Raw genomic sequence first — 14895 nt, forward strand, 5'->3', positions numbered from 1 at the left:
CAGCAGGGGTGAGATTGTAGTGGGCAACGGCAGTGAAGTAGTTAAGATGGCTTTTGTGCCAGCAGTCGGAGATATAAAGGTCTATGGAGGATAGAAGGCAGGCAGGGGATGTCGGTGAGGAAGAATGTTGAAGGGGTCATCACTGGGTGGCAAGGACTCCTTACCAGTGAAAAAGGACCAGAGGTGACTGAACTCAACATCATGACAGGCCTAAAATTTGGAACAAAACCCTTTAATTCCTGCAACAAAGATTAGACCAGTTCCCCTCCCTCTACATACTCGCTATTGTTCTTACCCTGATGATTTCTCTTTTAACCCCTCACTTCCTACAAAGCAACAGTGTAGCCATAGGCCCTCGCTACACCTGTCTTTTCATTGACTACATGGAACTGTTCTAATACTTGCCCTGCCTTGTATATTTTCAGGAAAAACACTGACTTGGGCATGGAAGAAGTTTGTAAAACAAAATCTTCAAGCAATGCAAATTCTGAAAGATTCTCAAGTGAAAGCTTTAAATTTTTGAATAGATGTCAGAATACCTTGTGCAAAAAGAGTCCACTGTTGATATTTAAAAACTTTATCGGAATCCATTTTGAAGATTGTACAATTACATTGTTTTACAACATAATTTAAAGAAACTAAAAGTGAAACGATTGTGGCATTCACACAAAGCCTATAGCTATTTAAAAGTACTCTTCCTCCTCAGTATCTTTTTAGACTTAAATTTATCACATGCTTTAAACAAGTCCGAGGGAAATAAACGATTTACTTAAACTTTATTTCTAAAAATATTTGCCATAAATTTCTTTGATCCTGCTCTCAGAGTTTGCCCCAAACTAACTCAATCTTCACTTTGTGAGCTTTTGAAGATTTTGAAAATGAACTTTTACAAATCTGCAGTGGTATGGATTTCCCACTCAGATAAAGTTTATTGTGGCAGTCAGGGAGCCAGGGATCCATAGTTGTGCTGTTTTCACTATTTTTCCACATCAAAATATAAGCCAGTATAAATCCAGTCATGAAAGCATCAAACCCTGCACGGTGAGTACCTCCCTCACATTTTTCCATTTTCTTCTTTTCCACCACAGTTTCAACTCCTGGGCAGGTTTGATTATCAGGGTTATTTTCCTTTTTATTGTCACTTAAAACATCCCCCTGTATTTCAGTTCCGTCAAAGAGATCATTTGTTTCCTTCTCGCCACACTGCCCATCTGAAGCTTGTTCATCACATAAAAGCTTTGCCTGAGCTTCTCCAGTGTCCATTATTTCTGGCTGCTCATCACTGCTGCCACACAGCAACTTGTGTGGAGGCTCTTCAGTGGGAGTCACGTTATCTAAAGATTCGGTTACGGCAGGGTGGTCACTCTTATCCGCTGCCTGCTGTTTCCGTCTTCTTCTGGCCTTTCTCCTCTTTCTTTTAACGTCTTTCATCCGTTCATCTTCATCAATGATGAGGTCAATATTGTGTGACAGCGTGCAGCTCATTCCATTTGGACACCAGCCATAAGCCTTTTCAAAGACAAGTCATAAGAACATAAACAGGAGTTGACTACTTGACCCCCACATACCGTTGGTGATTTTGTACCTCAAGCATTTTTATGTAGTTACCAAATGGGGCTAACTCAGGCACAACTTGGTCAGGATAGACAAGTTGGGCCGAAGGCCCTGTTTGTCGGCTGCATTAGTGCAGGAATAATATCCCTTTACATTTAAAAAAATTGACCTGTCAAGTATCCACAGCAATTTCATAGCACTCTTCGGCAGAGAATTCCAAAGATAGTGAATAATTCACTTCTTAGTTTTGCATGGCCAATGTCTTATTTTGAGTCTGACTTCAGGTTCTGCACACCTTGCATTCATTGTCATGCTGCATGTGAATTAATGAACCTTATGAAAAATCATCTAATTCCTCTAAATTCTCCTCACTAATTAATATGGTGAACGTATGTTGAATGCCCTTTATCACATATCTTTCCTTAAAACACTATTCCAGAAGTGGTCTCACCATTGCCTGCGGCCTGTGCACTAAGACATCATGTAGTCAAATCAGCCTTCAACACAGACAAACATGCTATTGGCTTATTACTTGTTATCTGCAGAGTAACCTGTAGTAATTTGTGCACAAGTACACTTGGGTTCCACTGAGCACCATCACATTGCACCCTCACCATTTCAAATATATTCCACTTTATTTTCCCCATATTATATTCTTTCTGCCATGTCCTCTCCCATTCACCATCGACTTACATCATTCTCACAATGCTTGGCTCTCTGATTGAAATCACTGATAGATAACGAACAGCTGTGGCACCAGCACCGAGGAGTCATTCCCACCCAATTCAAAAATGATCTGAACATTCCTACTTGGTGTATTCTGCCCGTTGACTAATCTTCAATCTACAGCAGAATTCACCCCATTTCTATATGTTTTAACTTTACAAGCCTGGATTGGCATATCATTGGGCTAGCCACTCTTGGTATTCCCATGAGGTTGGCGAGGAGTCATGCTGTGCTACTTTACAGACATACAGTGGCCTCCGTAATGTTTGGGACAGAGGCATTTATTTATTTGCCTCTGTATTCCATAATTTGAGATTTGTAATAGAAAAAATTACATGTGGTTGAAATGCACTTCGTCAGATTTGAATAAAGGCCATTTTTACACATTTTGGTTTCACCATGTAGAAATTACAGCAATGTTTATACATAGTCCCCCCAATTCAGGGCACCATAATGTTTGAGACACAGCAATGTCATGTGAATGAAAGTAGTCATGTTTAGTATTTTGTTGCGTATCCTTTGCATGCAATGACTGCTTGATGTCTGCGATTCATAGACATCACCAGTTGCTGGGTGTCTTCTCTGGTGATGCTCTGCCAGGCCTGTATTGCAACCATCTTTAGCTTATGCTTGTTTTGGGGGCTAGTACCCTTCACTTTTCTCTTCAGCAGTTAAAAGGCATGCTCAATTGGGGTCAGATCGGGTGATTGACTTGGCCATTCAAGAATTTACCATTTTTTAAGCTTTGAAAAAACTCCTTTGTTGCTTTAGCAGTATGTTTGAGATCATTGTCTTGCTGTAGAATGAACCGCCGGCCAATGAGTTTTGAGGCATTTGTTTGAAATTGAGCAGATAGGATGTGTCTATACACTTCAGAATTCAGCAGTTGTATCATCAATGAAGATAAATGAGCCAGTACCTTCAGCAGCCATACATGCCCAGGACATAACACCCCCACCACCGTGTTTCACAGATGTGGTATTCTTTGGATCTTGTGCAGTTCTTTCTCTCCTCCATACTTTGCTCTTGCCATCACTCTGATACAAGTTAATATTCGTCTCATCTGTCCACAAGACCTTTTTCCAGAACCGTGGTTGCTCTTTTAAGTTCTTCTTGGCAAACTGTAACCTGGTGATCCTATTTTTGCGGCTAACCAGTGGTTTGCATCTTGCAGTGTAGCCTCTGTATTTCTGCTCATGAAGTTTTCTGTGGAAAGCAGTCATTGACAAATCCACACCTGACTCCTGAAGAGTTTCTGATCTGTCAGAGACAGGTGTTTGGGGATTTTTCTTTATTATAGAGATTATTCTTCTGTCATCAGCTGTGGAGGTCTTCCTTGGCCTGCCAGTCCCTTTGCGATTAGTAAGCTCACCAGTGCTCTCTTTCTCAATGATGTTCCAAACAGTTGATTTTGGTAAGCCTAAGGTTTGGCTGATGACTCTTAACAGTTTTATTCTTGTTTCTCAGTCTCACAAAAGCTTCTTTGACTTTAATTGGCACAACTTTGGTCCTCATGTTGATAAACAGCAATAAAAGTTTCCAAAGGTGATGGAGACTGGAGGAAAGACTAGGTGCGGAGAACTCTTATACCTGCGTTAAGGAGGCAATTAAACACACCTGAGCAATTCCAAATGCTTGTGAAGCCATGTGTCCCAAACATTATGGTGCCCTGAAATGGGGGGACTATGTGTAAACACAGCTGTGATTTCTACATGGTGAAACCAAAATGTATAAAAATGGCCTTTAATAAAATCTGACAATGTGCACTTAAACCACATGTGATCTTTTCTATCACAAATCTCAAATTGTGGAGTACAGAGGCAAATAAATGATGGGTCTTTTTCCCAAACATTATGGAGGGCACTGTAACCCCCCCCCCCCCCCCATTTTTCATACCAATCAGAAAGAATACTAAAATGTCTACTTATTCTGTGATTGTTTCAGGGATTTTATTCCAAAATGTTTAAAGCAAAACATTTACCTTTCCAAGTAATTTTCACTGGAGGAATTATATGGAAAAGGGTACATTTTATAAGCACAAAATTCTCCAAAAACTAAAAAAAAATGCTGCCAGTTCTACTCACAGAAAACCGTTCACATATTCCCACTTTGCTCTGTTCTGTAACTTCCTTGTCGGCCTCTGGGAGGTTGCAGTACCGATAGTCAATATAATCTGCAAATACCTGTTGGTAATTACAGAACTCAATGGAGATATGGCTGCTATTAGCATCAGTTAATCTGGTATTCTCTCTCCTGCTGCAAATTGAAACAAATATCAACTTATTTGCATCCATAATTTTTTAGGACTTCAGGCATTAGAAAAGACGAAGTTTACTGATGTTTACAATCCACTAGAGGTCAATAAAGAGCTATAGAAACCTCTACATCGGCGAGACCAAGCGCAGGCTCGGCAATCGTTTTGCTGAACACCTCCGCTCAGTCTGTCTTAACTTACCTGATCTCCCGGTTGCTCAGCACTTCAACAATCCCTCCCATTCCCAATCTGACCTTTCTGTCCTGGGCCTCCTCCATTGTCAGAGTGAGGCCCAGCGCAAATTGGAGGAACAGCATCTCATAATTCGCTTGGGTAGTTTACACCACAGCGATATGACATTGACTTCTCTAACTTCAAATAGCCCTTGCTTTCCCTCTCTAAAGAATGGAAATAATTTTCCATTCACAGAGTCTGACATTTAGTACCAAGTTAGGACCCTGCATCTGATCAAAACAGTGCCTTCCTCTTTCGTTCCTTGCTCAGTTCCGACTCTTATTCAGTTCAAAAGTTCAAGCTCCACTCCAGAGATTTGAAGTGACCATGTCTGACACTGCAGTGTAGTACTTGGAAGTGCTTCCTTTAAGACAAACAGCTAAACCACTTTTCTTATCTACTTGAGATCAATGCCAAAGCTCCCTGGCATTAAATAAAACAATGTACTTATTGTCCTGATCAAATTATATTCTTCAATCACTCGTTTCAAATATTTCACACTTTGAAAGTATTGTGGCTGTTGCAATTAGCAACATAATGGGTTTTTTTTAAACTCCAGCTTTTCCACCAATTATAAAAATGAACATGATTCCACCACACACAAAAAAAAATGTTTAGTGTTCATCATCCCCATTATCTATATACTAAAACTCTCGTTTGTTTGTTCCTGAACTAGTCAAAATGGTACACGATAGCACGACAATTTTAGGCCCACCTTACTCATCGACTTCCCTTTGGTGCTAATGGAAGAACTTTCATTGAAATCGGTGTTATATTTTTAAAGTTATTCACATTTTAAAGTTTAAATCTATCTCCTAGGGAGGGAGGAGAGTGGAGGGAGGGAGGAGGGTGGAGGGGTTGGGGCTGGGAGGGGATGAGGGTAGGGGGGAGGGGGAGAGGAGAGGGTGCTGCACCAATGCAGGAGAGGTTTGGGCCCAACGGGTCCACTTGGTCTAATGTTTTTATATTATTGCCTTGGTCTTTTAATTCAGAAAATCAGTTTGCATTACTTACCACTTTTTGTAGGCATACTCCAAATAGGAAGAAACAAAGCGCGTTTCAAATTCAGAGGCATATTTGGTATCATAAACCCCTGATGGAAACATCTCAGATATGTCAGCTGTGAAGGTCATAAGTTGGTCTGGTAGTTGGGCATAAAAACACTGGTACAGGAATGCCACGTCTATTAGTCCATTGTGAAGAATTAAAGGCTTCTTTGACTGAATAATTTCTAGGAACAGAGCTCTAATATTCTGGCCACGACATTCGTTAGGCTGCAAGGAAATATACCACAAAAAGATATTTAGTTTAAGAGCACAGCGAGTTACATTATTTACATTTCAAGACTGTACCCAGTTATTGGAATGAAGGGATCCTGGTTGTCATGAATCCTCAATAGAAAATATTTGGACGGCATCATGTTTTATGTTTCGAATCGGTCCAAATCTTTACAGACTTTAAGACCAGTTGACTATTTTTGGTCTTGAAGACTTGTTCTTTTGAGACTGGAACTGTGGCACCGGGTTCGAGTGAAGCAATGAAAGTACTGTTAAAGTGACCATGGTTTAGCTGCTTCTGATTGATTACAATGGTATCTGAAGTGGGAAACACTCTCAGGAAGCCTTGTTCACGACAATGGGATTGCATATTTGCTTTGTATTGTAAAATGGAGCTAATCTTTAGAACTACACACCATAGCCAAGGTTATCTGAACTTTAGTCGAGCTGTATGTCTGTATTTGTATATGCTCATAGGCCAAGCTATGAGCATAACCATAGTCATTGCATACAAGCCATTGTATATTTCATTGGAAGCAACAGCAAGAGGACCCATCCATATACGACCTCCTCGATATCCATATGCACATCCCATCTACCAATCTGCCCCAGCCACATCATATTGCTTTTGGCTAATAAAGGTTCATGGTTAAACCCTGGAAAACATGGACCACTTCACACATCTCGGGAGCCACGGTGAAACCAGGCATTGATGTTGAAATAAACCACTGCATTTTGTGCACCAACAGTCTTTGGTTGTTGAGTGAAAAGACATTTGAAAAATCAATACCATAGACCTGGCACAAAACTCATGGTCTTCCTGCCCTCCTTTTTGCCTCGGAGACCAGGATCACCTACAGAATGCATCTTAAGGCATTGGGATAAATATCAGCAACACCATCCTAGGTCCTAAGGGACTGCAGAAGAAGCCTAGTGGCTGAGCACTAAATGCAGCAGTAATAAATCTTGCAGAAATCAGTGAAATCAACATCCTTTCCACCATTCCTTGCAAGTGATTAACGCTGCAAGGTGTTGGAAGGGTAGCAGAAATAGAAATTCTGAATGGATTATAAGTATTTGACACAGATCAAAAACAGTTGAATAAAATTTACTGTTACCTTGTCATTCCCTTTATGGTATGGAATCCCTTTGGCATATTGTTTATTGAAATCAAAGCCATGCTGGACCAGGAACTGGACCGACTGTGGCTCAATTACATATTCATCCATGCACAGTAGCATGAGGTTGTACACTTGGCTCAAGTAGGTACCTGGCTGAAATATTTATAGCGTCAATTAGCTAATTACTAACACAACATGAATTATAGTAACTGTAATCACATTAAAATAATCTGGTGGTGCAAAAATCTGCACTCTGTATCTTCTGCTTTCCTCTACATATTAAACTTGAGTATAGGTTGATAGTATTTAGGTATAGTATTATATAATCAGTTTGGATAGCATGCAAAACAAATGTAGTATTATATAATCAGTTTGGATAGCATGCAAACCTAAACCTAAATACTTAATTAAAAAATATATTGTAAAGTCCTGTTATGACAATAAGAGAAAAACTGCATTGCAAAGATCCTAACACCTTATAATACATGTAACAACTGCAGACAATATTAAAGGGATTGAAAGTACAATAGTCTGTAAAGGAGCACCAGCTACTGTACCTCCACTCAGCGGTAACAACAGCTGATTGCAGTAAAGTAGGGTTATTGTTGGGCAACTTAACCTTTGTGATCCTTAATCAGAAGCCATGAATCCCTCTCCTCTCCAACACTAATTGTCTTTGTGCAGCAAGAACTCTTCATGAGACGTCCAGGATTCACTGCCAAGAGACTGAACAAACATCTGATCCCTTCACTAGAGTCACTCCCAACAGCCTGGTCTCCAGTAAACCACCCCATCAAAACTGCCCTGTCCCCACACTCTTCCCTCAAACAGCCACAACCATTCACAAACAAATCTTGATCCATATTATACAGACTGCCTGGGTAATTTGAACAATATCATAACTTCAAACCTCTGCTCATTTCTATCAGAACAAAACAAAGGTGAACGTGAGGATGACCAAATTCTGGCTGGAATAAGTAGGTATCTCTTGCATTCTATCAATGAGAAAATTGAAAACCAGTGGGGATAAAATTTGAAATAAAGATAAGACAGTTTGATAGTTCATCCCCTTTTCCATGTTCTTTAATTTCAAATTGAGAAGGCAAATCTATCTCAGAATTATTACCCATAATAAAAACTCTTTGTCCCGGGGATTTGGGCAAAGAGTCATCATATCTTTCCAGCCACGGCATTGAGCCTGTACTCTCTGGAGTCGAGAAGGATGAGGGGGGGACCTCATTGAAATTTACCCTCATTGAAAGGCTTGGATCGAGTGGATATGGAGAGGATGTTTCCACTAGTGGGAGAGTCAAGGACAAGAGGTCATAGCCTGAGAATATAATGACGCCCCTTTAAGAAGATGTACAGGAATTTCTTTAGTCAGAGGGTGGTGAATATGTGGAATTCTTTGCTACAGTGGGTCATCTTCAACTGACCTTTGCTGTGGAGGACGTCAATGGACATTCTTAAGGCAGAGATAGATAGATTCTTGATTAGTACGGGACGGGTGTCAGGGGTTATAGTGAGAAGGCAGAGGAATGGGGTTTGGAGGGAGATACATCAGCCATGATTGAATGGCGGAGTAGACGTGATGGTCCGAATGGCCTTATTCTGTTCCAATCACTTATGACCTTAGGCCCGCCCAAACTAAAATGAAGCACAATTCAATTGTTATCCCTTCCAGGTTTATATGGAAATCTAGGATACTCTTAGGCAAGATAGTTTCCCTCTGCACTTTCCATATTTCATTTATCTTGTCCTATAAACCTCTTACTAATTGATCAATTCTTATTGTGTAAAAATGAACGCTGACAGTTCTGATTCAAAATTATTAAATGCACAAAATCATGGAAAACTCCCAATCAATGTCAGGAGTTTTGAAATAACAGGATAACAGAATGCTTTGAAAATACATTGGAGAAAATGCCTATAGAGATTACAACACCATGACCAAACATGAACGAGAATTCAGGTGACCTCATCTCAGGATGCAGTGGAAAAAACCCCACTTCAGAACATTTCTAAAGAATACAAAGGCATAAAATAAAATGGTCTTACTTTATTTGGTAGTTCTTTGAAACTTGCTATCCCGAGAGAAAGAACAGAACGGGTTCTGGCAGCCTGGCATATTGCTTTGTATCGATCTTCAACTGACCTGTATCCAAGTGAATGCAAATTATTCAATCTACCATTAGAAATACGCATTTTATCCTATACCTCAGGACTAATGGAATAACTAAGTTGAGAGAGATTTTTCCTCTCAATTTAAAATGTATTCTGCTGGGGTTGGGGGGCAAGAAACCAACACAGTCAGCATGGATGAGTTGGGCCAAAGTGTCCATGCATTATGACTCTGATCATATTAAGAACATTTATTTTAATTTGAGGGATCCAATGTGATTAACTACCACTAAGGGATTTTTTTTGAGAAAGTAATGGATGCAAAACCCAACTAGTTCTCTGGATCTGTTCACCTCCACCCTTGAGTAACCTCTCGTATAGTGAACAATCAGGAGTGGCTCAAGAATTTCATTTTCTGTTTTTGGTACATATGACAATTAAACACTCTTGAACAGTCTTTCTGCAGCCAGCAACTTTTGGCAGCACGGTGGCTCAGCTAGAGCCGCTGCCTCACAGCACCATGGTCGATCTTGACCTTGGGTGTTGAATATTTTTTTTTAATTGGCCAAGTATGTACACATGCAAGGAATTTGCCTTGTGTGCGGAGTTTGCACGTTCTCCCTGTGACTGCATGGGTTTCGTTCTGGTACCCCGGTTTCCTCTCACATCCCAAAGACGCACGAGTCTGTAGGTTAATTGTCCTCGGTAAATTGCCCCTTGTGTGTCGGAAAAGCAGGATAACATAGAGCTAATGTGAACTGGTGATCAAAGGTTGGCATGGACGGTGGGCCGATGGGCCTGTTTCCATGCTGTATTTATAAAAACTAGACCGCTTTCTTTATAACATTAAAGCATGTCTACACCAATCCATGTTCTCCAGAGAGGCTGTCTGATCCATGGAGTAACTCCAATGCTTTAAAAAAAAACTAGCATCTGTAGTTCCTTGCGCCTATAAGTCAAGTCTCTACTCACTGTGCCAGCAAAGCTTTTCGTGTCCCAAGTCCACTGAGTTCCTGTGTGGAGAGCAAACAAATATATACTCGTATTTAAATATTACTTCAAAGTTGTTTAAAAACAATAAATGTCATACTCACAGTATCAAGGGCTATGAAACTTGCTGTTCTAACTGCAAGCAGCATAGATGGCCAGATCTCTTTAAAATTGTCGATGTGAACATCAACGACAGGCACTTTCATTAAGGACATCTTTAGAAGATCCTCAAAAGCAAATTAAATATTTACGTGAGTTTTCCCTCATGAAGGTAACCTAAAATGGTTAAATAAGATAAGGTAAATAAGTATTAACTTTTTACATTCGAATCCGTTACAAGGTAACTTTGAAAAATACAGCGTTTTCTTTCAACAAAATCTAACTTGCCTTTTACATTGTTTATTCCAATGTATAACTAGTCCGTTCAAATGTCGCAGAACGCTCTTACAAATTTGCTCTTTACCACCAATTCGGGGCTCAAATGTGTATTACAAACATGCCACAATTTTTCATAATTCAAATACAGTGAAAGAATAATCTCTCCCTTTTCTAAATAACCCCAGGCCTCAGGCCTTTACCAATGCAAAGGAGAGTAGAGTACAGGAAGTTATGGGGAGAAGGCAGGAGAATGGGGTGAGGAGGGAAAGATAGATCAGCCATGATTGAATGGCAGAGTAGACATGATGGGCCGAATGGCCTAATTCTGCTCCTATCACTAATGATCTTACGACTCGTGTTTTACCAGCCGAGAGCTGCGCTCGTTAAATATAAACCCGAGATTGAATTTAGAGATTTTTTATTGTTTGTAGCAAAACCCAGTTGTCTCAAGTAACTCTAACCTCTCGCATATCATTTGCTATTAAGTCAGATGTGATTTGTTATGGAAAGGCAAGCGCTACTGTACATTTTCGATGAAAAAAAACCGTTCAGGAGACAACAGCCTTAAGAATTCAGTGCAGTTCCACGTGTTAACGTTAAACCACAAGTGGACGGGACATCATTAAACCACAAGTGGATGGAATATTCTCCCTCCCTTCACACCCCAAATAGCAGTTGTTGTCCTTTCTCCCTCTCCCAACCTTTTCCTTCCCGCTGCTCCCTCCTCCCCCGTTGGCCGGGATATCCACTCACTCGGTCCGCATTAACGCAACTGATCTCCCGGTGGCCCAGCACTTTAACTCCCCCTCCCATTCCCAGTCTGACCTCTCTGTCATGGGCCTCCTCCAGTGCCATAGTGAGGCCCGCCGGAAATTGGAGGAGCAGCACCTCATATTTCGCCTGGGCAGTTTGCGGCCCGGTGGTATGAACGTCGACTTCTCCAACTTCAGATAGCTCCTCTGTCCCTCCCTTCCCCTCCTCCTTCCCAGATCTCCCTCTATCTTCCTGTCTCCACCTATATCCTTCCTTTGTCCCACCCCCGACATCAGTCTGAAGAAGGGTCTCGACCCGAAACGTCACCCATTCCTTCTCTCCCGAGATGCTGCCTGACCTGCTGAGTTACTCCAGCATTTTGTGAATAAATCGATTTGTACCAGCATCTGCAGTTATTTTCTTATATCCACTCACCAGGTCAGCTCCTCACAGATGGAAGGGAAGTTGAAGCCGTCGCCGTCGCCGTCGCCGTCGCCGTCCCCGTTGCTCCCTCCTCCCCCGTTGGCCGGGATATCCACTAACCAGGTCAGGTCAACTCCTCACAGATGGAGGGGAAGTTGAAGCCGTCGCCCCCGCGCCGCTCAGCAAGCCTTCCCGCTCGGGTCCTCCGCCGGACGTCGCGTCCTGATGAGAAGCAGCGCTGCCCCAGTTCTGGCCGCAGCGGCCCGGCATCGCCGCGGCTCCAAACTCTCTAATAAACTTGTCCTTCAACTGTCTTCGAGGAAACATTGACATTCTACCATTTTACTTTACGCACGCAAATAGTCAAATGAGATCCACGAGTACTCTTTTACGGTGATCGACTAAACTGCTCGTTTGGGGCCCCTTTTAAACGATGGTCGCCCCTGAATAAGGCCTATCCGGCTCAGTGTCTGCCCCTGGGATCGACAGCGGCGCGTGCGCTGCCCCTGACTTGTTACACAATTGTGTCATTGCACCCACTTCAGCTGCAAGGTATGTTGTGCTGCAGATTATATAGATGAGTAGCATCTTTTTCAAGATATACATGTGCAGCTGACCCCTGTCTCCCTATTTCCAATATTTTCAATGGTAGCTCACATATCGAACAATTTAACAATTTAACTTTATGTTAAACAACCTTTAACATAAACATTTAATAATTTCTTGTATCCTGGGAACTGTGCTGAGTTTATGTTGCAGCTGTGGAGTTCGTCTACAAACAGAAAAAAAATCCTGATGGTAAGAAGTCAACAAAATGCATGTTGTTGCACTCCTGATCCATTTGTTCGTAACTGGAAAAGTGACAAAATGAGAGTGCTAATGAGAGTGCTGTAGTTGCTGAGCGAGGAGGGTAGAGAGAATGGAAGGAATGTCGAGAAAGAGTAAACACCGCAATTGTCCAGGTGACATAAACTCTCTTGATAACATCCAATATACTATATTTACTCGCCTCTGGATAGATCAGTTGTGATCAACGAGCATTCATCACCCTATATTGAATATAGGGTGATGAATGCTCGTTGATCACAACTGATCTATCCAGAGGCGAGTAAATAAAGGAAGGTGAATTACAGGTGTCGAGAGATAACAAACACTGCTGTTCCAAGCTGTAAAAGCAGAACACACCAGTCAAAGGAAATGTGAAATAAGAAATTGCTAGAAATATTCAACACATTTGGTAACATCTGTGGAGAGAGAAAAACTGAGTTAATGTTACATGCATATTATCTTGCATTAGAACTGGCTAGGTTGAATGTCAGAAAGGATTGCTACCTGCAATTGATGAATTCAATATTGTAACATGCCGAGATCAACAAAGAGTTATGAGGTACTGCTCCTTGAGCCTATTTTGGGCTTTCTTGGAAGAGTGTATGAGGCCAAAAATGTTGAGATCAGAATGGTTGGAGATGGAGAGTTGAAGTGACCGGCAACAGTAACCTGTGTTGGAATCGTGCCTTGTAACCTGTATGGAATTACGTCATACTAACTTGATCAAGTTTTTTAAGGGGTTGATGAAGGTGACCGATGAGGGTAGGGTAGTGGGTGTTGTCCACATAGATTTTAACAAGGCATTTGATAAAATTCCTCGTGGTAGCTGATCCAGAAGATTAAAATGCACGGGATTAACAGTGACTTGATTTTATGGATTCAGAACTGGTTTACTAATGGAAGACAGAGGGTTGTGGTGGAATGGCAATATTCGGGCTGGAGGTATATGTCCAGTAGAGTTCTGCAGGGATCTATGCTGGGACCTCCACTGTTTGTGATATATATAAATGACTTGGATGTAAAGTAGATAGGTTGGTTAGTAGGTTTGCAGATAACATGAAGATTGCTGGGCTTGTAGACTCTGAGGAAAGCTGTCAAGGTATACAGAGGGACATAGATCAGCAACAGGGTAGGGGCGGAGAAGTGAGAGATGGAGTTTAATCTGAGCGAGTCTGAGGTATTGCACTTTGGGAGGTCAAATGTTAGGGGGAAATATACAATTAATGGTCGAACCCTCAACAGCATTGATGTACAGAAGGATCTTGTCCAAGTCCATAGGTCAATGAAAGTGGCAATTCAAGGAGATAGAGTGGTAAGAAAGGTATATGATATGCTTTCCTTCATAGGTTGGGGCATTGAGTATAAGAGTCAGGATGTCATGATGTAGGTTTATAGGACTTTGGTTAGGTCACATTTGGTATAATGTGTTGCAGCCTTATTATAGGCAGCATCTGGAGGCTTTGGAAAGGTTGCAGAGGAGGTTTACCAGAATGTTGCCTGGTTTAGGGGGTATTAGCCCCCTCTCTAGAGGTTGGACAGACTTAGATTGTTTTCTCCACCCGGGGCTGCAGGGTGGCCTGATAGAGGTATATAAAATTATGAGAGGCATAGATAGGGTCAGTAGTCGGAGGCCTTTTCCCAGGATGGAAAAATCAAACACTAGAGGGCATAGCTTTAAGGTGAGGTTCAAAGTTTAAAGGAGATATGTGGGGTGATGTTTTTACACAGAGGATGGTGAATGCCTGGAACACTGCTTGGTTTGGGGTTTGAGGCAGATACGATAGTGGCATATGGGGCATATGTATTTACAGGGAATTGAGGGATATGGATTATATGCAGATAGATTAGAGAATGGTGTTGGCATCATATTCAGTAAGCACATTGTGAGCCCAAGGGCCTGTTCTTGTGCTGTACTGTTCTATGTTAACCCCGGAGACAACCTGCAGAGTGTTTTCAGTTTTTATTTCACCTTTCCAGCATCTGCAGATTTTTGCTTTAACAATTTGTGTTTTTAATCTTTTTCAAAAGTTAGTTATGTTTGGACAGAAAACTTCACGGTATGAACCTAGATCATCATAATTTGTCATCCATGAAAATGGGACTTCTTTTGCACAACCCCGTGCCCTTCATTTCCTTTCTGCTACCAATGCCTTGGGTCATCCAGTGTAAGATAGAGGATATAATTACTTGCATTGGGAGTATATTGAATTGAAAAATATATTGTGAAATAAATAAA

General features: G+C 41.3%; 1 protein-coding gene across 2 annotated transcripts; it reads right to left on the reverse strand.

The window, feature by feature from the left end:
* Window positions 1–561: 561 nt before the first annotated feature.
* On the reverse strand, window positions 562–12255 carry toe1 (target of EGR1, exonuclease). Of its 2 annotated transcripts, XM_078408454.1 has the most exons (8): window positions 11844–12255; window positions 10382–10553; window positions 10260–10300; window positions 9225–9321; window positions 7164–7319; window positions 5783–6042; window positions 4365–4536; window positions 562–1509 (listed from the first exon to the last, which is right to left on the reverse strand). In XM_078408454.1, exons 2-8 carry the CDS (start codon window positions 10490–10492, stop codon window positions 820–822), a joined length of 1527 nt encoding a protein of 508 aa, XP_078264580.1. In that variant the 5' UTR covers window positions 10493–10553; window positions 11844–12255; the 3' UTR covers window positions 562–819. The 2 variants fall into 2 exon arrangements, with proteins under 2 accessions (XP_078264580.1, XP_078264581.1); XM_078408455.1 differs by lacking the exons at window positions 10260–10300; window positions 10382–10553; window positions 11844–12255 and having other exon boundaries at window positions 7164–7315; window positions 9225–9303.
* Window positions 12256–14895: the final 2640 nt, after the last annotated feature.

This window comes from Rhinoraja longicauda, chromosome 11, assembly GCF_053455715.1.
Source record: "Rhinoraja longicauda isolate Sanriku21f chromosome 11, sRhiLon1.1, whole genome shotgun sequence".
Classification (NCBI taxonomy): domain Eukaryota; kingdom Metazoa; phylum Chordata; class Chondrichthyes; order Rajiformes; family Arhynchobatidae; genus Rhinoraja; species Rhinoraja longicauda.